Source organism: Sphaeramia orbicularis, chromosome 4 (assembly GCF_902148855.1).
Source record: "Sphaeramia orbicularis chromosome 4, fSphaOr1.1, whole genome shotgun sequence".
In the NCBI taxonomy this organism is placed as follows: domain Eukaryota; kingdom Metazoa; phylum Chordata; class Actinopteri; order Kurtiformes; family Apogonidae; genus Sphaeramia; species Sphaeramia orbicularis.
Window position 1 is genome coordinate 2,091,893 of NC_043960.1, and position 22,762 is coordinate 2,114,654.

The following is a 22,762-nucleotide window of genomic DNA, read 5'->3' on the forward strand; positions in this document are numbered from 1 at the left end:
AGACATAAGCTGATAAGGAGCTGTATCAGTAGGAGTGTCATTTAGTATCACAGCATTAGGTCGACAGCGGTCTGAGCTTACCGATGTACTGCTGGTGATGTTGACTCTGAGCAGCCACCGACTGCTCTGGAGTGCTGTTACAATGTTGAGAGCTCCCACACAAACTGTCAGACATACCGTCCACCTTCTGTAGAGGCTTGAATCTATTACAGATGGAGCGAAGAAAGACATACAGGTTAGCTTGGAGTCGTAGGAAACTTGCGGCATTAAAAAAGTGCAGTTGAGGCTGAAGAGGATGTCTTCTGTTTGTAGGTTTTACTCCCAAAAAAGGTCAGGATTCACCGTTTCCCACATCAGCACATCATCCATCAGAAGTATGAAAAAAGTAAATAAACATCTAAAAATAGGCTCAAGGGAGCAGTTACTTATTACTCAACACAATGATTAAGTAGAGTTTACATGTTTTATCACACATCTGGATATTTACGGTCAACACTGTGCTAAAACAACCAATAAGTACCGTCATATAACAACTAATGCTAACATTTCAAACAAAAAAAATGAAGAAAAAAAAAAGATTTAATATGTTATGTTTGAAATTGGCCTGTGGAATATTACAGTAAACCATGAAAATAACAAAGAGAGGAAGAAGATAAAGAGCAAACGGTAGAAACAGCTGTCACATGGGGAAATGTCATCAGTCTGAACAATTATGAAATACCCGTTATCATCAATCTCGGTTGAAACAAATAATCAAAAACACCCCATCGACAAGTTGCGTAAAGAAACAATAAGCGACGAAATGACACAGGATGACAGGAAGAATCAAAGTGACGAATGTGGTGGAGAGAAGATGAGATGGAAATGAGGAGAAAAGAGGGCGGATAACACCGACAGATTTCAGAGAGAGAGAGCGCTGACCTCTGTTTCTGGTGGACAGGCTGCTGCCTCATGGCCATGTACTGAGTGTCCTCCTGCAAGCGGTTGAGCGGTGAATCCGGCTTCACCCGGATGCCGTAGTAATGATACTTCGAGTTGCCTCTGGTAGATTCAGAGACAGAAAAGCCAGAAACCAGTGAGGAGAAGAAGACTTGCCATCAGTTTAATCACTATCATTAGCCTCTTCCATCAGCATCCATCCAATGCTTATAAGCATCATCTAAAACGGTTGCATGATTACTGTTATCAGCATCCTCAGCATCTGCATCCCCGTACCTGGTGCCGAGGCGGCGGGTCCGAAGGCCCATGAAGACTGAGCGTATGAGTTTCCCGAAGGACGCCGCGTTGACCGGATCCAGTTTCTGTTCCTGACAGTGCCGCAAGTAATGGTTATACAACGAGCACCGGGGCAGGCTCACTCCCTCGGCGGTCTCATAGTTGTCCAGCAGCCACTGCAGCTAAAAATACACAAAAGATACAGTGGCAAGTGTCAGCGAGCCCCAACGGACTGACTCTGCTCTGTGATCACCTGGCCAACAATGGACAAGGGCAGAAGATCTTATTATCACATCAAACAACAGATAAGACACACCACACACACTCTTACACACACACACACACATTGCACTCAAAAACAGCTGACTGTAGGAGGTTAAACACCACGCCAATTCTTGGTTTTTAACTTAAGCTGTAAAACTACCAACTATGAAAAACTTCAGGGATGGGGGGGCATGGTCAAAGCACCACCTGTGATCAGAACAATCACAAAAAAGTTGCATAAAAAGCTTCAGTCGATAAATTTGCAAACAAACGCTACATCTAAACAAGGCATGGAGTTTTCTAAGCATCTTAACCACACATCTCCCCATGTTAGACTTTGCAATATTTTCTTAAATTTTTTTCATCATTCCAATAACAGGGCAAAGGTTGTACTGAATAAAATATAGTAGCAATGTGTGCATGTCTTGGTAAGTTTAGAAGTGAAAATAACAGAAAAATCAATCAGCTGAAGTCCATGCAGAGTATCAAGACGCACGTACAAGATACACTCTTAAGCGAAAAAGTGAGAGCGAATGCAAGTCCAGATTGATAATGCAGAATAGTTTTGGCAGTTATGCATATCAGTGGGACAGTGGGGAGTAAGTAAAGCTAGCAGGAGGTAGTGTGTTTAACTTAGCAGAACGCAAGTAGAACACACTGCCTAAAGGTTCAGCCACTCGTTTTTTCTTTGTTCATTTTCTCTCATGTCCCTTTTTTTTTTCTTAAAGAAAGATCCTGGAGAACTTACATGGCTGTTGAGCAGGCTGCTTTTGTGACTTGCAATTCCATCAGACTTTTGGAGGTTTTCAATCGCCATTTCAAGCTAAAGAAAGAAGGAGCATGCAAAAAAAAAAGAAAAAAAAAAAAAGAGTGGACACAGAAGGGGGAGAAGGCAGGAAAGTGAGGGAAAGAAAAAAGACAGAGACAGAAATAAGCAGGGGAATATGAAAGAAAAAAAACCAAAACAGATAAAGGAAATAAGACTGTTAGCGAGCAGCCAGATCTCTGCATTTCCATTAAAATCAGTCAGTGTTGCAGCCAAATCCATTATTGGCTGACAAAAGCATGCAAATCAAGGGACTCATAGGGTTAAGCTGCTCAGTGAAGACTTGCGGTCAGACGCTCTAATGTATGCAAATAGGAACCACAAACAGGGGCAGAGGTCACGTCAAGCTGAGGGGGGGCAACAGGTCAACAATGCCTGAGAATAATTGAAAATCAAAAATTCTGATAGAGTAAGTTGTAATATGACAGAAAAAGTGGCGGGTAAAAGTGGCGAGTAGAATACATTTCCATATCACTCTACCTTGGCACAAGAGAAAATAAGAGCCCCTGAGCAAATGACAAAACCAGGGACGCGCTATTGAGCTACATAACAAAATCAAGTCAAAAAAGAAAAGATATGTGGTATTGCAGCCAAACTGGAGACATGGAAGAAAAGGGAAAAGAAGCAGGCAATGTTCCAAGCCTTAAGAAGGCTCCCGAGGGCTCTTGGCCAAATGGTAATGAGCCCCAGGGGTTGCTTTGTTTCGCAGGGCGCTCAAGTGCCTGTGAAAACCTCTGAAACAAGGCAGTGCTGAATTATTTAAGCCAGTGTCCCGGTTCTACAGGCTCTCTGCCCTGCGTCTGTTCCTGCAGAGCCAGGAGGCCCCAACTCAGGTTGCTGTAACTGACGTCTCTGTCCCCGAGCCTGGACACCGGCTCGGTTAGCACCACAGTTAGCACCAGTCGGCTAACCCATGAGTAAGGGGGAATATTTGACAAATAAGCTATGGTGTATTAACAGTTAGTGGTTTATACAGAGAGCAGAGACTGTCATTTGGTTTCCTCACAGCAGCTGAGAAAAGACGACCCCTTAAATACGTCCTTTGTGTGTTTCAGTGAGTCTGGGTTTGTAACATGTGGATTTTCTCACCATAGCTGAGGAGGAGCGAGAGGAGTGTGAGATGTGGTTGCGGCTTCCCTCCATGCTCCCTCCGTGGATCAGGTACGTGCTGCCACTGGAGATGATGTGGCTGCTGCCCACGTCCATGGCGATGCCCACCATGCCGTGAGAGGGCACCCCGCCGCTGGCAGACGACACCACGGTGGTCACGTGGGCTCCACCGGTCTGAGAGTCAAAGTAGGCTCCTCCGCTGCTCTGCCCGTAGAGCTGAGCCTCGGGGTTGTAGGAGTAGGCTGTTCGGCTGGAGACAGACCATTATCCAGAAGTTAGTAGGCAGTGGTGATGACGATTATAAAGTACAGTTCAGCACATGAGAAATGGTCGTCTTCAGGGATTTGAATCAGAAGCTTTTTGCTGTGATGTTATGAAAGGGTGTATTTTAACCAAATCCATGATCTTCTCCTGAACCCAAGCTACAACTGAAACTGAAAATAATAAATTAAAAAAATACAATATGAATACAATAAGTGTAAAAGACACTTATGGGTCAAAACACGGTATCAGAAATCTCACTGACGGGACATTTTAGAGACAATGTGACAGATTAGTGTTGCTAAATGACCCACATTTTAAACTTTTAAATTCATTTTGGCTTTAGTTGGACCATAAGGGATTATCCAAAACAAGGAGCTACTTTATATTGGAACAAATGTTGTAATGGCAGTCAATTAAAGTTCGCTCTCTGATGAGACATGACTGTGTTTTGACCCTTCTTGAGACAGTCTTGTGTTCATCCAAATGGATCTCCTCAACATGTGTCTCTCTTTATATCACCTCACTTGACTACACAACCCTGTCTTCTGTTATAGTCTGGTCCTGAAAGCTAACATCTCCTCATCCTCATTCTATTAAAAAAAAATAGCTACTGCAAATGAAAACGAGCCATTACAACTCTTTGTTTTAGTAATTCTTAATGCCAGGGAAAAATAATTAAATCCAAAGATTTAGTAAACAACACCATTACTGATGTCTTGAAAATATTAGTTCTTTCTGGAAACGTCAAACTGAGGGGAAAACAATTTAGATTCAATTAGCTTTAATGGTGTTTTGATTAGAGCTACTTACAAAGCAGCTGGATGTGACAGTTAAAACGACGAGAAAAGTGCCGTGGAAAGTTTTATTTGTCATTTTACTCCATCATATAATTCAGCACCTATGGCTGTGCATATGGAGTCAAACATGCAAATGCACAGTATATGTAGCTGTACTTGTGTTCTTAAATTAATACAGTGGCTAATTACAACTGTGGTACACTAAAATTGTAATATTACTACGTGACCTATGAACTAATGTCAACTTAAAGGAGTGATATTTAGCTTTTTTTTAAAAACGGAATTCTTCATTTTCAAACATTTCCCTGTGGTCTGCATAAACTGTAAATGCTCTGCTTGGGTCTGAATTCTTCATTCATTCAACTCCACAGGTCCATCTTCAACCCTATTTCTGACTAATGACACCAGAAAGGTGGTTTGGAGCGCTGGCCCTTTAAATGCACATGACCCCGCCCCCTCCAGGTTGCTGACTGTGCTTTCTGTCCTGTTCAACCACTTTTGTTCATTAATACAACCGGCAACTGAACATTTTAGGTAATCGGCTTAAAGTTTAGACATATTTTCAGTTTTTACTACAACCGCTGCTGCTGACAAACAACTATGTCGTACTTGGAGAAATGTTCATCGGAAGTCTGGACCTTATATGTGCAAATGTTGTGATGAAACTAGTGATAAAATGTAACAAATTAAGCAGGAATTAAAACGGGTTGTAGAAATCTTCTCCATTTTTGCCGGAATCAATATAAAGATAGCTGTACAGCACCTGGAGGGTTCAAATTCAAACTGTATGAACTATTAGGGTTAAATACACAAATAAATGAACCAAAGACAAATAAAAGTGGGTTTAACAAAATATGACCCCTTTAATCGAGCAATATATTGTTAGATAAGACCTAATATTGCTCACATTGTTCCATTGGTGTAAACGGCCTCTCCACTTTCTCCGACGTACTGGACCTGGGATGGGTAAACATGCTGAACCTGCTGCACCTACACAAACACAACACAAGAATCAAGGCAAGGAAAAGACACTTCTGTTTCCCTGTTCAATTGCTGACTGTTGGGGAAATAACAAATGACTCTTTATGCAGGTATTACACAAAGTGGGCACAGATTATTACATTTACATGTGGGTTTGCCATGCGCACACACATTGATATAAGCACAGCAGCATGACGTGCTGTGAAAACGTCTGTCCACCCCTTGGATTTGGTGTAAAAACAAAAACTGAAAAAAAAAAAAAGATGCTTCAACAATAATGTTTATTACTTGGCACTCCACATGTTCTGATGTATAGGTCCAGTTACACGTTAGTGGATGATAAGTGAAGATTGGATGCCTCAGCTGATGGGAACTAATACATGTAAATCACTGAAAATAATGCTGAATATCTGCTTGTTAAATATGTCTTTTACTTTAATAACAAAACTGATGATGACATACATGTGGGTTAATGCAAACGTAACACAGATCACAATGGGAAGACGATCTAAAGGACAAAAAGACAATTAACTATCCGTTAGTTTATGACATCACCTGGGGGGGGAAAAAAACTGGAAATAAAGCACCTAATTGGCAGTTTCACTCAGTTTAGACATGACACAGGTTTGGTGGTTGGGATCTGGTTCAAGCCCTCAGGAGCACCACTGGGCTGTACGGTGACTTTGGCATCATGGCCGAAATGCACCACAACGCAGGTCACATTATAGCATGAGACCCAGAGAACACCTTTTCCATACGCTTGATTCCTAATGAGGACTATTCACAGTACTAGATTATTATTGAGGTAGGGAGGAAGTGGGCCAGGCTCAGTCAGAGATAAAAAAAAAAAAAAAGTCTGATGGGCAGGAGAAATATTTCTGCTCTGGATGACAGCTTTTGGCTTTTTCTGGATGCTGGGTCTGTATTCCATATGTTTACTACTACCATTTTTAGGTTTAACCCACAGCAACACCTACAGTAAGACAGCTTGACCATTAATATTTAACTGAAATGTATAGTCTGAGCTGGATCGGACATAAAAAATTGATCGAATATATATCAGAGACGCAGTGAAGTCCTGATGAAATGAGCTCGAATTCAGTATGTATTTTTATATAATTAATTCAGTGGTGAATCACCAGTTTACAGGTCTCAAGCTCAGTCTCAAGAAGTAAAAAATAATCAACTGTCAAGGGGTGCACAAATATTTCACAGCACCGTATGTATGTACAGCACTGTGTACCTGCTGAGGGACCTGTTGAACCCTGGGTACTGAAAGCTGCTGTACTTGTCCTCCCTTCTGAGCTGAGCCTGTGGCTTGAACCAGCACCCTCTGTTTGGATATAAGACATAACTCAATTACATCGGTATGCACATACAATCACACACATTGTAAACATATGCTGTTGACACAACTTGCAGACATCTGCAAACGCCCTCCTCAGGTCCTGTTCAAGCACGTGTTGATGGATTAATGCTCAGATGAACAAAAATAAAGCAAAGCTCACCTCTCTAGCTTAATCAGATATTGTAGATGTCTGCACAGGACGGTGACAGTGGTGTGTTCACATCAAATCAATTTTTAAGTTTTATGAGAAAACAAATCACATAAGCTGACGATACATATTACAATAATTACCACATCAGAATAAAAATACCTCATAAACATCTCAATCAGAACAGAATGGTCTGGTCCAGTTTTAGAGGGGTTGTACAAACCTTTGATAATCCGTTCGGTAGGAAAGTATTAGTGCCTAATAACCATGTAAAATAACCATGTAATTTGTCCGTTTATCTATGGTTAAAATATATGTTTTTTCAGTGCTTTTTTGGTCCACATGGTTCATTAGGTAACATAACAGGTTTCTGGGAAACATGATGACTGATCTGTGGGTCATACTTTTTTTTAGTTGCAGAGCTTAGAAGATTGAGGATTGTTAAAATACTTGATGGAGAAGCTCAAAAAAGATGGACAAACCTGAAATCTACTAAATTAATAAGGTTTATATAAAAACAGGTAGATCACACGCTTCGGTGGGCAGAAACACACTACATGGGTCAAAAAACTACACTATGATTAGATGCTTTGCAGTATGTCACACACACACTTCTTGGTTGATCACTTTATTTAGCGTCTATGCATTTGTTAAACTGGAATCAGAATAAGACAAGTTGAAGAAGTACTGTCATGCACCCAAAGCTACTGTTCTATAAGTTCTGTTGAAACACTTTTTGTTTCCTTTAACCTCAAATAGTTCAAGTAAAATGTTACAGTAAGACAGGGAAGGCATGGCGCAGAAGTTGGCAACGTAAACGTATATAAAAGAAGCATCTGTTGGCAGAGTAGGAATGGAGCGGCTTTATTTCCTGACAGTTGAAACCACCTACTCCTTCTGCAAAAACTTCCTCTCAAGTGCTGAATTAAAAATTTGTCTTTAAGAGCAGTGAATGATTCTTTTGTCAAGATGTTGCGTTTTCATTTTTGACATCATGCATGTCAGCTGATGCTACTAAAAGTTAGTGTTAAGCGTTTGTAGAGAGAAGGGTGGAAGAGTCTCTGCCACTTCAGCTGTTCTAACAGAATATTTCCATGTCTTTTTAAATGCAGCGCCCTACCTGTTGGGAGGCTGGGACAGGCTGGACCACAGGGGCCTGGGCAGATGATGACGTTCGCAGCGATGCCACGCTGGTCGTGGTGTCGGACCCTCCCTCGGAGCTCTGCATGCTGGGTTGAGAGAGGAACGGCAAAGAGAGAGGAGAGAAGACAAAAGGCATGAGTGTGGCAAAAATGAACTCTTCCACAGGTAAGACAGAGTGTATTTAAAGTCACACATAGACAGTCATACTAAATAAGCACTCTTCAACCCCACCCCAGTTTTTTTCTTGGAGACCAGTGGTGCATTCATCGTGCCCCAGGCGGGTTATGGCAAGCTGAGTCAGAATAACTCTCAAAACCCCAGCGGCTTCCCACCTTTAACCTTAATCAATGGAAAAGTTACCAGACCGACAGCATTACTGAAATACCCCTTTTCCCACTGACAGGAACGACTCAAGAGGAAAAGTTACAGTACAGGAGTTCAAGTTACCAAAAGGAGTGATCTGTTTCCTGTGGACCAAACCCACTGCCACCCCTCACTTTTCCACTGGGTGACAATGTGCACAGCATAGCAAAGGCGAGCTAAAAATGGAGTCACACAAAGGCTCTCGTTTTTCAAAAAAAACGACAGAGAGGGAAAGAGCGGGACCGAGGGAGGGAAAGGAGAAGAATAGAACTGCAAGGGGGAGTAAGCAGATAAAAAAAAAAAAAAAACAACTTCTCCACTCTTGTGCAAAAAAAAAAAAAAAAAAATGAGGGGGAAAAGATGAAAATGGCAGTGGGGCTCCAGCCCCTGCCAGGGTCCTGATGATATCCAGCGTTTGTTTCGAACGAGAGCCGTTCTCTGAGGGCTCCAATAATCCAGCTGATATGAGGAAATTCCTTAATGCTTTGTAAACGTTTGTCGGTTGCTATGGTGAGGGATCCATGACGACCACCCCCAACTCACCCCCCTCTTCTTCCCTCCCTGTTCACTCCTCTATTCTCCCCCATTTATAAAGCTCTTGCAGAGGAACTTTCGAGTGCGGCCGCAAAGAGAAGAGGAGGCGGAGGATTAGAATAAGAGAGAAGGAGATATGGCACAGTTAGGAAGGGTGGGGGGTTGATGAGTAGTCTTTAGTTAAAGGCACAAATCCACCAGGAGCAGGAGGAGTCAGTAGGAAAACAGTGTGGACTGGGAGCGCTACAGCTGGGATCCACAAGACACAACTGCTCCAGACAGGCTGTCGATAGTAAAAATACACAATATGCACTACGGTGTTATGTTAATTTACTGAACCAGACCTGACCAACACCACTTAGGCTGCAGTAACCTACAGAGCCAGTTGTTAGATCCAAGCAACAGGTGCAGCCAAACTTGCGTCTTGGCTTTCTTAAGATCTAATATAAACTTTGTAATGGGGCCATTAAAACTGGTGCTTTCATTTCAAGCCTCTATGCAAACATTTTTCCCCATAAGGATTCTGATGCATTTACATAAGTGTGCAGATAGGCCGCACAAAACCAACTGCATCTATTGTGTCTCTAGAACAGGGCTGTCAAAGTCATTTTGGTTCAGGGGCCATATTTAACCCAATTTGATCTCAACGGGCCAGACCAGTAAAATAATGACTTAATAACCTATAAATAATGACAAATCCAAGTTTTTCTTTTTGTTTTAGTACAAAAAAAACCCTCAAATTATGAAAATATTTACATTTTTAAAAAAAAAGATGTGAATAACCTGAAAAAACAGAAATTTCATTTGAAAAATTAGTGCCATTTTAACAATATTATGCCTTGACTTCTTATTTCTACATGTACATTTAGACACAGTGTTCCATAAACATTTGGTAACAGGTGGAATATTGTTAAAATTTTGGAGTTTGGAACTAAAATTTGAAGAATTTCTCCAATATTCCATCTGTTATTATGAACACAACTCCAGATCCCAGTGGATCCATAAATGCACCAAACATTTAGGAACAGGCAGAATATTGTTCAAATTGCACATTTCGGGTTGTTCATCTTTGTTTTTATTTATGTATTTATTTGCATTTTATTGTGAAAGAATAGTTTTGTAAATGTAAATATTTTCACAGTGTAATGTTATTTTTTCATTTAAATTTTTTCCACATAATTTTTCACAAAGAAAATTTGTCGTTGTCATTATTTATGGGTTATTGTGCTGTTATTTTTACTGTAGATCACATTGGTCCGTATGTGGAACCTGAACCAAAAGGATTTGGACAACCTGGACTGTTCAGGTTCATTTTTGCACTTTCATCCTGCGGGGCCGGAATGGAACACTTGGGGGTTCCAGATTTGGCCCCCGGGCCGCATGTTTGTCACCTGTGCTCTAGAATAAACAATCAATAATAGTGAGAACTGCAGCACCAAACACAAAGAAGAGTAACTCATAGAAAGAAAAATTCTTCAGTGGAAATAAAAACAAATGAGTCAGGATGAGGGAAACCCTGCTGTTCATGGCGAGGAAGAGGAAATACATTATGCCAAAGCATAGTTCCAACAAAAATGTGGTCACACCAAAACAGGACTTGCATTTTCTTTCGTGGAAAACCTTCAGTTTAAAATTTAAATAACACAGAGAAACACCACTGATCTATAGAACCACTGAACATCGTCACCAACATACTGAAGCTCTGACAGCATCTACTACAAATGTCCTACCAGCTTTACTTCTCACAGGCAAAACATTAGTAGTTCCCCTGCAAAATCTCAAGTAGATTTCAGACATAATTTACACGCTCATGTTATCTAGGATCTTATGTGTCTACTTTTCAACACTGCTCACTTTTTTTTTTTTTTTCAAAGCTGTATCAGATTACACGATGACTCATAAGATGCAAAGCCTGGCATTTTCACACTTTATTTCAGTGAAAAGTTAATTTTGGCATCAGTCATCCAATCATATTCATACAAGTGTCTGAATAAAAGATTACACTACTGATAAAAGAACGGAGCAAACCAAACACATAAAGCAGATTAACCTGTGAATAATCTAAGCACATGTACTCCTTTGACTCTAAATCTAAAATAAGGAAGTCACAAAACTTTCACTTTGCTACCTGCAATGCCTGCGTTATGATGCAGACAGGAAATTCAGGGTTTGGGGCTGTGGTGGTATTAATAAATCCAAGAGGTTAGTGATTAGGGTGTGCCGATACTGACGTCCTCTATGTGTGGAGGTTTTGCCACAGGCAAAGACACCACTCTGCCTACATGAGTAACAGGATCAGTGGAGGAGGCCTGTGTTGAAATTACTGATGTGTGTCAATCTTCAAACGCACATATGGACCATCCTACGCACCAGGTCCAGACTACCCTCAGCTGAATTAAGTACAGCAGGGGCCAATTATCACTTATCTGTAAAGAGGCTCATATTCTATTACAATTTTACTTCACACCTCTTTTATGTTTGTCACTAAAGCACCAAAAGACCATTATCAGAGTGATGCTAGCAAGGAGTGAACATGTTAAAATCAACTGCAATGCTCAGGCATCTTCCTAAACCAAGGAATTTGTCTATGGAGTGTCAGCTGAGTTATAAATACACTTGTAACAATCCAATCATTAATCTTCAGACTATGTCATTTTCACCAGAGGAAGTAACACAAGCCTGAGGGTGTCTTTATGCCACGACAGAAAGGCTGGCACAGCACAATATTGTATTCAGGTAAAAGAGCACTTACCTGAACATTTTCAACCATCGAAGTCAGATTAAATAGCACATCGTAATATGTATGGTGAAGTGTGCCACATCACTGGGCTGGAGGGGAGAGTAGAGGCACAGAAGAGTCTTTAGGGAAGGTTAAAAGCCAAACAAAATCCCCACCAGCAGCTCTGAAAGGCACAAAGGTAGAACACAGCGGGAAACTCAGCACACCGCTGCAAAACTCTGCTCTCTGTGAGCTGCTTTTGGGGCCAAGCTTTTTTTGCCTCCAACCCAGAGACAACTTCACAAACGTAACACTATTTTCAAGTCAGGTCCGTGAGCCTGTTTTCATTCAGGCAAATCCCAGATGAGCACTTAACATTGTTACAACAGCCCCTCTTTGGAAGAGTTACCTGGGTTTAGAAGCTTTAAAGAAACAAGAAAAGACACATTTACAGAGCCCAAAAATCATAAAACTGTGATCAGTTTCTATAGTGTGTAATTTGAAGAGAACAGACAAGATTTAAACATCTGTCACTGACAGATCTAACTTAAACAGAGCTCAATCAGAGAAAAACACATACAGATGTTCAATTAAAAGCAGGAGCCCACAGTCTTGGCTCATGTTTGCACTGGCCCACATTGTTTGCAGAGCAACAACGGTTGCCAGTGGCAACACCGTCCACTCCCGTTTCCAGGAGCCTGTTGCTATGCAACCAACAGAATACTTCCCAAACCAAACAATGCCATCCCCCCACCTGATCCCTATATCTCACGCTAAGCAGTAACTTACAACACATACTATGTTAGCTATTAATTTCAGGCACAGGGGGACATGCAGAGAGAGTTATTCCTGTGTTGCAGTTATATAAAATGTACAAACTTTATATTAGTTCAGACAGGATAAAGTGCTGTTTTTCTAACTACTTTATTGTCTCCCTGATGACTTAAACATTCCTCTTTTCACTGACCACCTCTTTTCTTTTCTCTTCTTACACTCATACCACCCAAAAACAACACAACCCAAAACCAGTCTAGTCTTTCCAAAGTTCTGCGGATAGAGTAGATAGTAAAACAGCCCCAGCAGAGAAACTTTTCCAGATCCCTTGAAGACAAAGCAAAAATAAAACTACAACAGACACTTGTTGCTTTAAAATGCCCACATTTGATCAACACTGTGTTTAATATAAGGCTTTATCTAATCCATGTACAGACAAATCCCTCTGTCTAATTTACGTTATTAGAAAAGCAACAGGTCTCTGGTAGTACAGCTTTAACATATGTTCCACAATCTGCTAATTCAGTATTTTTATTTATTTATTTATTTATTTATTTATTTATTTATTTTTCAAAACAAATTCTAGCTTTTCTGGCACTTGAAAAACACATTCACATTTGCTTTTCTTTGATTTCATTTAAGAACCTGTAAGATCACACAGCCACACGTGCTCACACAAAGCACGAATTAAGATATGATAAGAGATTTCCACAACAGAGGCTGTTCTTCAAGCCTGTCTCATTAATTCATGGCTAATCCAATCAAAGCAGCTCTTGGGGTCTGCAGATGGCAGAGTTTGAGGGTGAGAGAGAGAGAAAGAGAGAGGGAGAACAGAAATAGGAAGCACCAACCACAGTGTCTGCTTCAACCCCCCCCTTCCCCCTTCCCCTCTCCAGATCACCTCCCTACCTCTGGTCATCGGCACAACCTGTCCACTCCGTCACCATGTGTGCTGCAGGCCTGACAGCTACAGAGAGAGAAAGATCAAACCGTTGCCATGGAGATTGTGTGTTCGCCCATGCACTACACTCGCAACTTCCTCCCCCAACACCCAACCTATTCTAACCCTTTCCAGATTTCCATTACACCACACCCCCACCCATCTCTAGCCCTCATCCATTTAACATCTCAGATAAGAAAAAAGTGCAGATTTTTTTTTTTTTTTTTTACAAGTTAAACTGGAAAATGCAACAAAGACAGAAGAGGTAAAAGACGGTCACAGCCAGGGTATGAGGGTAATCAGACTATACTCACGCTCTCCTCTTAGTATTTATCTTGTGACTATCACAGTTGCTGTACTGACGGTAACGGTAACGTACAGTCACTTTCCTTTTAGCTCAGTGTTGTCCTCCACCAGTTCCTACAGATCAGGCTTTTCAGCTTCTAAATATTCCATTATATTCTCTAGCTGGCCATTTATTTTTTCAGTCAACCAAATTTATGACTTTTCAAGACATTTTTCAAGGCATCGTTGATCAAATTTAAGACCTTATATTCATACAACTAACAGTCTCGCAGTTATTGTCTTGAAACCAGTCTTAACCCGGCTAACGTTACATTTCCATTTGTCCGTGACTAATGTTTCTGCTACTGGCATTCAAGCTGCTAAAGCTCATACCTGACCCCCTCCACCCATGAATGACAGTTGGAGGCTCCACTCATTCCCAATCTCATAAAATGCTAAACACTAATTACATCTGACAAATTCTTTACAGATTTCCAAAGCAAATATAGCAATATCACTTATTTAAGACCTTTGAGTGTCAGATTTAAGAATTAATTATTAATTTTAAGGATAGTTGAACCATTTAAGAATTTTTAAGCATCCACAGACACTAGGAATTGGTACTAGATTAAACTGATTTCTTAGGGCGTTTTCACACAGTGTACTCAAGCCTGTATCTGAGTTCACTGGACCCCAAAGTCCACTTACTTTTATCAATGTGAATGCAAACATTCCATGCTCGAGTACTGTACCCGAGTCCAGTCGAGAAGGTAGTCCTGGGTACAGACTGTGTGGACTCCAGTACGGTACTTTGTAGTGTGAAACTGATCCGTGCCTGAGATCGGAAGTGACCTAATCACCACTCTGACAACGAGAGTGAGTTAAACACCACGAGGCCATAGATGGCGCTCCAGTTGTCTGATACGGACTCAAGTACGCTGTGTGAAAACGCCCTTGGTCACTGGTAAGGGCAAGATTATTTCTTAAAATTTCCAGTGACCATAAATAATTGAAAACTCCAAGAAAATCCCTAAGAGACATCAAGTTTTCTAATAGTGTGTTCAGACCAAACATAAAGCCAATATTTTGTGACTCACAATTGAAAGTCAAGTTAATACAAGCATAGGAATAGTTGTGTATTCAAGTCCAGTCAGTTTATTTACATAGCACATTTAAAAACAACAGAAGTTGACTTGAAGTGCTTTGCAGACAAAGGTAGTAATAACATTTAGAAATCAGGGTAGAACATGGGCTACAGCATAAGAAAGGCCAAGAATATAACACAAGTTAAAAAAATAAAAACAAAATGAAGACTCAGGGATAGGAATTATCAATATGCGCATAAGTTAAAATAAGTAAATAAATAGAGATCAAAATAACAAATGTGATTCAGATAAAAACTGAATTAAAAAAAACCAGAAGAAATATTCACGTCTTGATTAGACCAGCTGAAAGTTGAACATGTTTCAACTTCGATAAAAAATGTGTGATGCATGGTAAAAGCCTAGAATATGAACAGAAAAACTTATAGACGGTGGACCCAAACCTTATTTGGCTTCTGATGTAAAGAGACTGAATAAAAAAAGAAAGGCCTTGGAGGAAAATGAATGAAACTGTGTTGATTACTTGATTCCAGGTATCAGTTCTACGATAAACTAGTTTACACTAGCATTAACCCCCACCCCCCCGTACTCCCATTGGCAGTTAAATGCAAATTTTTGAGGGTGGTGAAATACTGAAGGATTTACGCTCAGTGTGAACATACCGTAATGGTTTATCTAGCCCAGACTTGCTTATTCTGTGGAACTATAATACACACTTGAGATTCCTTTCCACCTGTGTACTTGGAACTTGTAGTGTGTTTCCAACCTGTGAACTAAAATACTTTATTTCCTAGAATACAACATTCTGCGGAGATGACCTGAAATGATCACAGCATGCTGCGTCTATTTGACTAATGAACCTGAGATAAGAGCTAGGTTACGCTGAAGGAATGTGCCATTTCCACTCCACAGATATGACCCTGAGAATCATGATTACAGTATGTTTTCACAGGCACTACGAAAGAAAAACAGTGAGTCAGGCAGTTGAATGCGTCAGCCTCAGAATTAAGTATTTAACAACTATTAAAACCTACGCGAGACCTTGGAATCACTGGATGTTCATTACGTGCTCATATATATTATGCAAAGGATAATGCAAATAATTGTTGCTAAGTTTAGATTTCAGTTAATCTTTTATACCACGAAGCTGTGGGAACTTTGGTGAACTTAAACTGAAAGCTGAAAGTTGAAAATGCGTCTTATAGCTCATGTTATTTTAGTCAGCCTGCATGCAAAACAAGTCCGTCATGTTCCACTTCTTGCATCAAACCTAACAGTGTCAGATGCCAATTAAAGCTGCAAGTGGCATTGAAAGGCCCTCGCCACAGGCACGTCCAGTAAAAGTCTGTCCATCGTTCAGCAGGTGGCGCACTAGCACCAAATTTTATGTCTTCTGATGAATGGGTGTAGGCCTGGGAGATTGACAGTTGACTCAAATTTGAGGCAAATCAGTGTTCGTATGTCCAAACTGAACAAATTTTTGTATAAGTAACTCTGTAGGGGGCGCTATGGAGCCAAAATTCAATTTCTTTCATTGAATGGGTGTAGGCCTGCGAGATGTACCACTGAGTCAAATTTGAGCCAAATCGGTGTTGGTATGTCTGACCTGATGCAGTTTTCGTGAAGGTAAATTTGTAGGGGGCACTATTGAGCGAAATGGCAATTTCTTTTGATAAATGGGTGTGATTTGGCTAACTTTTGATGCCCCACTGCTGTAGACACTGTACACCAATTTGGAGCTCATTTGGCCAAATGCCCAAGGAGGAGATAGTTTGCTGACTCAGCATTTTGGAAATTTCAATCCAACATGGCCGACTTCCGGTTGGTTTAGGGGCATGGCCGTAGTAATATTTTTTGTTTGTCTCCTGACGATGAATCTGTGTACCAATTTTCGTGGCTCTACAACAAACTTTACGTTGGACGTGGTCCCATTGGCGAAATGTATTTCCACTTTTCAAGGGGGCGCTGCAGCAACATTTCTTTGACGACATCTATGAAACCTATATGTAAATTCAATTTTGCACATTTCTGAATTTTGGGCAAACTTTGGTGAGTTTTTGTAAATGTTCAGGGGGTCAAATTTGAGCTCAAAGTGCAGGAGAAGGAAAAATTTAAAAATTAATTAATTAATTAATTTAAAAAAATTAAAAATCTGAGCAAGAACAATATAGCCGTTTTCATGGCAACCACGTATTTGGCCTTATCTGAAAGCTCTCGAGGTCCCCCATGTCTCCGTGGGGTCAGATGTCACGTGTCGTGCACTTACACACACGTGACTGACCCCGACTGGACGTGTCCCATTGACTCCCATTCATTCTAAGCAGGTGTAAGGTGTTTGTGTCCATGTCATGTACATGTTCTTAAAGGTCTCAGTGCCGTGAATGTGAATATGAGTGAGAGTGGCGACAGTGGCGAAAGGCGACCGCGTCACTGGTGATTTCGTCCCCGTGCGCCCACTGCAGACTCAATAGGCCCTGTGCTGGCTTTACTCGGGTCGGGCCCGATAAGCTTTCCAGTTGTTGCAACAGAACACAGATGGAGAGGATCTGACTGGTGTGAGCACGCATATGGCTAATGAGTGAGTTCTGAACAAGAGATACCAAAGAAAAGGTCTGGGTTGGTAAACATCAGCCAAATCCACTGCTTTTGACTTCAGCAATAATGATGCACAGTAATGCCTTAGAGTATTTACAAACCATATTTAGCATAACCACCACATTATTTACGGATCTAACAAATCCTGCTGCGAGGTGATTTGCATTAATATGGCAATAACTGAAAATATAGTAACAAAACAAAAAAAAAAAAGTGATGACAGATTAGTGTTGACTTCATTTTCACCACAGTTTTTCCACCATGTGAATCCAGATGCATGGCTGCTTAACACTTTCCTGTTATTTAGGTAACTTAACAATTTGCATCTTACACTCCTCTGTCGCACAATACAAATACTGTTGGTTCTGGTACGTAAATAAGTTACATACAAAGCTGCTTTTAATACACTCAGTCAGCATACTGAATATAGCTCTGGTGTCCCCTAAGGCTAACAAGTGGGAAGAAAGGAATGGGATCTGGGGGTTGCACCGTATGAAGGCACCCACTATTTAGCTGTAAAAGGCCTGTTTCCACCTGTGACAATTGCATCATCTGCCATTGTTTCCAACAAATCCTCCCCATTAACCAACCTAAAAACAGAGCCTGAGAGCACTTCTTTATAAATCTACATAACTCTCATGTAACAGCCTCGTCTTGGTTGTGTTAAGCATTTGTGGCAATTTAACATTGACAGAAGTTCTTTCTCTAAGCCAAATAAACATCTCTTAACAAATTCAAGCCTAAAAACTCTACAAAAGACAAGGAAAAGTGAAGAGAGGTTGGGGGCTGCTGCGATCCGTGCCTGAAAGGGAGGGCAGGTATTGTAATGCAAATGTCACTGCCTTGTCTGCTGTTTGTGGCAGGAAATTTAATTAGCAATTGTGTAGCTACGATACAAACAGGTGGAATGTTAAGAATGCTCCCGATGACACACACGGACAAATGAGACAGACTGAAAAACATTTCATTTCACAACGAGTTTCAACTTGTTGCCATCGCACAGGAGCCAATCAGTGGTAATTTTTTTTTTTCCTTTTTTTTTGGTGTAAGACAAGATTTGTTTCTCTTCTGTAACCTAGCGACGTAAGCCTACAATGATTTCCAGGATCTTTGTAGCTGGGAGAGTTGGTGTGAGAGTCCAAATCACAGTCACGAGGAAACAAACTATTTTCCTTTCAACAGATTCTTATAAAACAGTAATGGCACATCACTTAAGATGAAAAGCCCTTAACAAATACATGAATTATGAAGATTAGGAAAGTGTAACACTCATGTCTACAAATGGCACTATTAATTTCCACTTAACAAGCCCCACAAGGCATTCTTCACTCGGTTCTCCTGCTTTGCTCTGTGATTCCTTGACATGCTTTTGACTGGAGTTATGAGATAACCCATTTAAACCGTGTTAACATGAGACAATACAATGCACAAAAGCAAAACGGTCCATTTAACACAACAGGCGGTAAATGCAATGCTTTGTAAATGTGATTGCAATAGTGACACAAGTGATGGCACAGGCTAGGACCATGTCTATATCTGTAGCTGGCTATTGAATGAGAACTTCTCCCCCGGGCAGCAGTGGGCCTCATCAAGATAAGCTAAATACAGCATGAGCAAACACACACACACACACACACACACACACTAGCACATCCACACAGCAAACGTATGCGCACAAACACACACACGCAGAAAGAACACGTGACCAAAAGCTGTGTCAGGTCACCCACTGCCCAAGAGACCACTGCAGCTGTCCTATTGATAGCTGAACTGTTCTAGACACACAGGTCCATTAAACACTCAAAATGGCACATGGGCAATCTCGGACGCCGCTACAAAAATGATATGATCCACTCCGGAGCTGGTTTAAAAGCAGGCTACACAGAGTGAGGGTAAGGCCTAAAGATGGACTTTAATTGTCTGTAAATCACAGGGCACTGTGGCCTTCTCTGCGGAAATGGACCAACGCATGACCACGATCACAGGCTGTCTGTCGGCTCTGCCAAAAAGCCAAGCTCAGCTACTGAACTTTATACATTAATCTAATTATACAGAACAAATTGAGTTATGTTTTACAGTATTTCATTGGAACTTCCTATGACAAGTGTGCTCAAACTAAGACCTCCATTCTACTTCCTATGTTAAGGGCATTCTCATGACGCCACCAGGAAATTTCTGTATTAAACTTAACCTCTGAAAAACACCATCTGCTCAAACTCTACTTTCTGAGAACCTTTACTTCCTGACCTGTCTCTGCGAGCTAAAACTATGCACTTATACCATACAGTGAGAGATGAAAATAACCTGATTAAAAACACTGACTTTTAAAAGAATAATATTTCGCCCCCTTGGCCCGCTCCATCCTCTTTCTTTCCATGACTTGGGTGTATTTGTATATCAAGTTGCCATGTAAACATAACAGTGTCACGCTCGAATTGGGGGGTGGGGAGGTAGAGGTTACACACAGAGTTTCAGAGCAGTCATTTCTTTATTTTCTCTGTAGATGCAGAGACTGATGGCCAATCAACGTTCATTTTCCTTCTTTAGCACTTTGGTTCTTCTGTTGGTAGTGCATTCATTTTGACCACAGAGTAATAAGGCAGGAAATGTGGAGAGAGCTTAGCTTTACCCTCAAATTTTAATACATAATTCATTACATTACTTACACATGTAATAGCTTTTGTGACCAATTTTCAATTAAAAGCAAACAGGTACTGAGTTTAATTTTTAATAAATTCTCTAAAATGCATAATTTAGCCGTCTGCATAACAGTTAAATACTTCATAAATATACATGAACATATATGTATAAAAGTTTATAACGCAATTCATCAGTTACAAGCAGAAAGAGCATTAATTAGACAAATTTTCATGCTGCAAAGATTCTTCCTGATGCTTCACCAACAAACATTACAAATGACCGAGCACCTGACAGCTGTCTCTGAAAAGATTTCATTAGAATGAATGCATCTCCGGAGACAAAAAAAAAAAAAAAGCAGAATCCCGTATGGAGAAAAAGGTTTACGAAGGCCTGAAAGCCAGGCACAGCACCACGTGTAACTTATAAATGTGAAGATCTACTTTTCATTAGTTTGTAATTATTGCTATAGACTCACATCAGCAATCCAAATGAACTGTGCCAGTTCCAGAAGAGCCGGCAGGAGCAACCCGGCTCCTGTGAAGCCCTACAGTGTCTGAATGTTTGCAGCATCTGTAAAACTGGAGCTATACCTGGTCGATGAGGCAAAATGTCTTCTCCTTAAGTAAATGTAAGCAAGCACACACATCAGGTCTATTGATCTAAAACTCTTCCTGTGTGTCTTAACCAACTTGTTCTAAAATGAGATGGAAATCAACACTTTAATGTTCAGCCAGTGCAAACAAAAAATAACCATCATAGCACCACCTAGCTGTAAAATACAGCTAATCAATCCATCAATCAGTCAATCAATCAATCAATCAATCAATCAAATATTTAAAGCTTAGCAAGGTGTATTGTTCATTTCAGACTGGAACAAACTTTATGAAGTGTTACTACACTGTATATTAATGTGTCATAGGGTTTACCATGCTGCTGAGTTCAAGAACAGTGGGAGCTCCAGGTTGTAGCGTTAAATAATAACCTTAACACACGTCCCAACGCCTCTCTGTGACATTTTTCATGATGCCACATGTCAGTGAAAATCATCTCGGAGCATCAGACAAAAACAAAGTTATTCCTGAAGCTTTCGGGCTGGTTACTTTTTACAGCGCACGTTGGATACAGATGGAATCCCTGAACCTAACGCGGCTAAAGCTAAGCTAGCTCCGCTCCCACTCGCATTGGAAACGACTGTAAGAAAGACAGTCCGACCTGGAGTGTGTACGAGCAGCTACGGACCACACAAATACCCCGTTTACCGACGCGCTAAAAGTTACACTTCCAGCCGAACGCATGCGGGCGGCGGTGGTGTAGGTTAGCACCGAGGCTAGCTGTAGCTCCAGTTGTGGCCGCCGTTCCATCCTGCCGGGACTGGACTGGAAGCGCGTTCACATCTCGACAGCAACAAGTGTAAAGTGATGTCGGATTCACTTTGGGTCGCATTAACGTGGAGACAACGCGGCGGTAACGCTTAAAAGTCTGACAAATTACCACTGAGTGCCTTCAGAGCTGAGGCTGGTCCTTTTTTACCAGCTGACATTAGGAGTAGAGAAGCAGCGGAAAGGTGAGCGGTCTGAAGCGGGTCTCAACTTGGGGCGGATGCCGTAAAGAAGGGAAAGTTATGGAGAGGAAAAGCAGCGGCAGCCTGTTAGCAAAGCACCGGAGCCACAACATGAGTCCCTTACACAGTCAGGGTGTCGGTACTGGAAAGATATAGTCACCTTTGCCTTGAGAAAAGTTGTGCCCTGGTCTGCTCTCTTTTGCCCTGTGTCCTACTCCGTCGCTCGGTGACTTCCAGATGCTGCTGCTGCTGTTGCTGAGTGTTGGCCCGTTGGTAAGGAACTGTCTCCACGGCTACAGTCACTATGGCGCGACGGGGTCTCGAGGCAACTGTTGCTACCCTCGAACGCCTACGTCAGGGCCCTCACTATGCGGAGGAGGAGCCAAAGGGATCGTGGCCCCGCCCACTCTTCTTCAACCGTAACCACAGTCTGTGTGGACAGCAGAGCCGCCATGTTGGACTGAAACCAGTTCTGAAAAAGCCCCGAGGGTTGAATCTCCACTGATGTAAGTCTGGATTTAACCACCAGGGGACGACTGCAAACTACCAAGTACTGAACATACTGTCACTACTGTGGAGTATATTTTATAATACAAATTTCTCTTGTTTGTGATTTTCCTTTCTATGTAAATATTCAATCAACATCCGCGATACAATACATAAAATGTACATGCAAAGAGGAAACAACGAGGAACAAACAAACAAACAAACATACAAATCAGTAAATCAATAAGTCAGTGAATGAGGAAGTAGCACATTTTATAAATGTTGAATTATGGTTTAGGGTCTTTGTAAACTGGGATTGTCAATATATATCTCGAGGAAAACAATAAAGTTCTTCTCTATTGGTCAATTTAAAATGAAATGTGTAGAGGAAATAATGTATTTCTGACAAAAAAGATACATACATATATATATATATATATATATATATATATATATATATATATATAGAGAGAGAGAGAGAGAGAGAGAGAGAGAGAGACTACATAGATAGATAGATAGATAGATAGATAGATAGATAGATAGATAGATAGATAGATAGAAGGCGCCAAACTAAATATAGATTTAGCTGAATAAAATGAAGAGGTCATAATTAAAAGCTTTACAAATATTAAATTATGCTTTGACATTTTTGTAAACAGGGATTGT

The 22,762-nt window shown here is 40.9% G+C and overlaps 1 protein-coding gene across 7 annotated transcripts in view; it reads right to left on the reverse strand.

The window, feature by feature from the left end:
• The window catches only part of rfx2 (regulatory factor X, 2 (influences HLA class II expression)), a 32,475-nt gene extending 10,473 nt beyond the window's left edge, over positions 1–22,002 (reverse strand). Inside the window, exons 1-9 of one of the 7 annotated variants that reach the window (XM_030132492.1) lie at positions 8,544–8,750; positions 8,074–8,182; positions 6,701–6,790; positions 5,384–5,466; positions 3,395–3,665; positions 2,228–2,302; positions 1,216–1,397; positions 922–1,041; positions 82–203 (exon numbers count right to left, since the gene is read on the reverse strand). In XM_030132492.1, the coding sequence (XP_029988352.1) occupies positions 82–203; positions 922–1,041; positions 1,216–1,397; positions 2,228–2,302; positions 3,395–3,665; positions 5,384–5,466; positions 6,701–6,790; positions 8,074–8,182; positions 8,544–8,623 (1,132 nt within the window). In that variant the 5' untranslated portion in view covers positions 8,624–8,750. Of the gene's footprint in view, positions 1–81; positions 204–921; positions 1,042–1,215; positions 1,398–2,227; positions 2,303–3,394; positions 3,666–5,383; positions 5,467–6,700; positions 6,791–8,073; positions 8,183–8,543; positions 8,752–20,524; positions 20,544–20,975; positions 21,157–21,770 lie in introns of those variants that run through there. The other 6 variants (XM_030132494.1, XM_030132495.1, XM_030132496.1 and 3 more) reach the window with 6 other exon arrangements.
• Between the last annotated feature and the right edge of the window lie 760 nt (positions 22,003–22,762).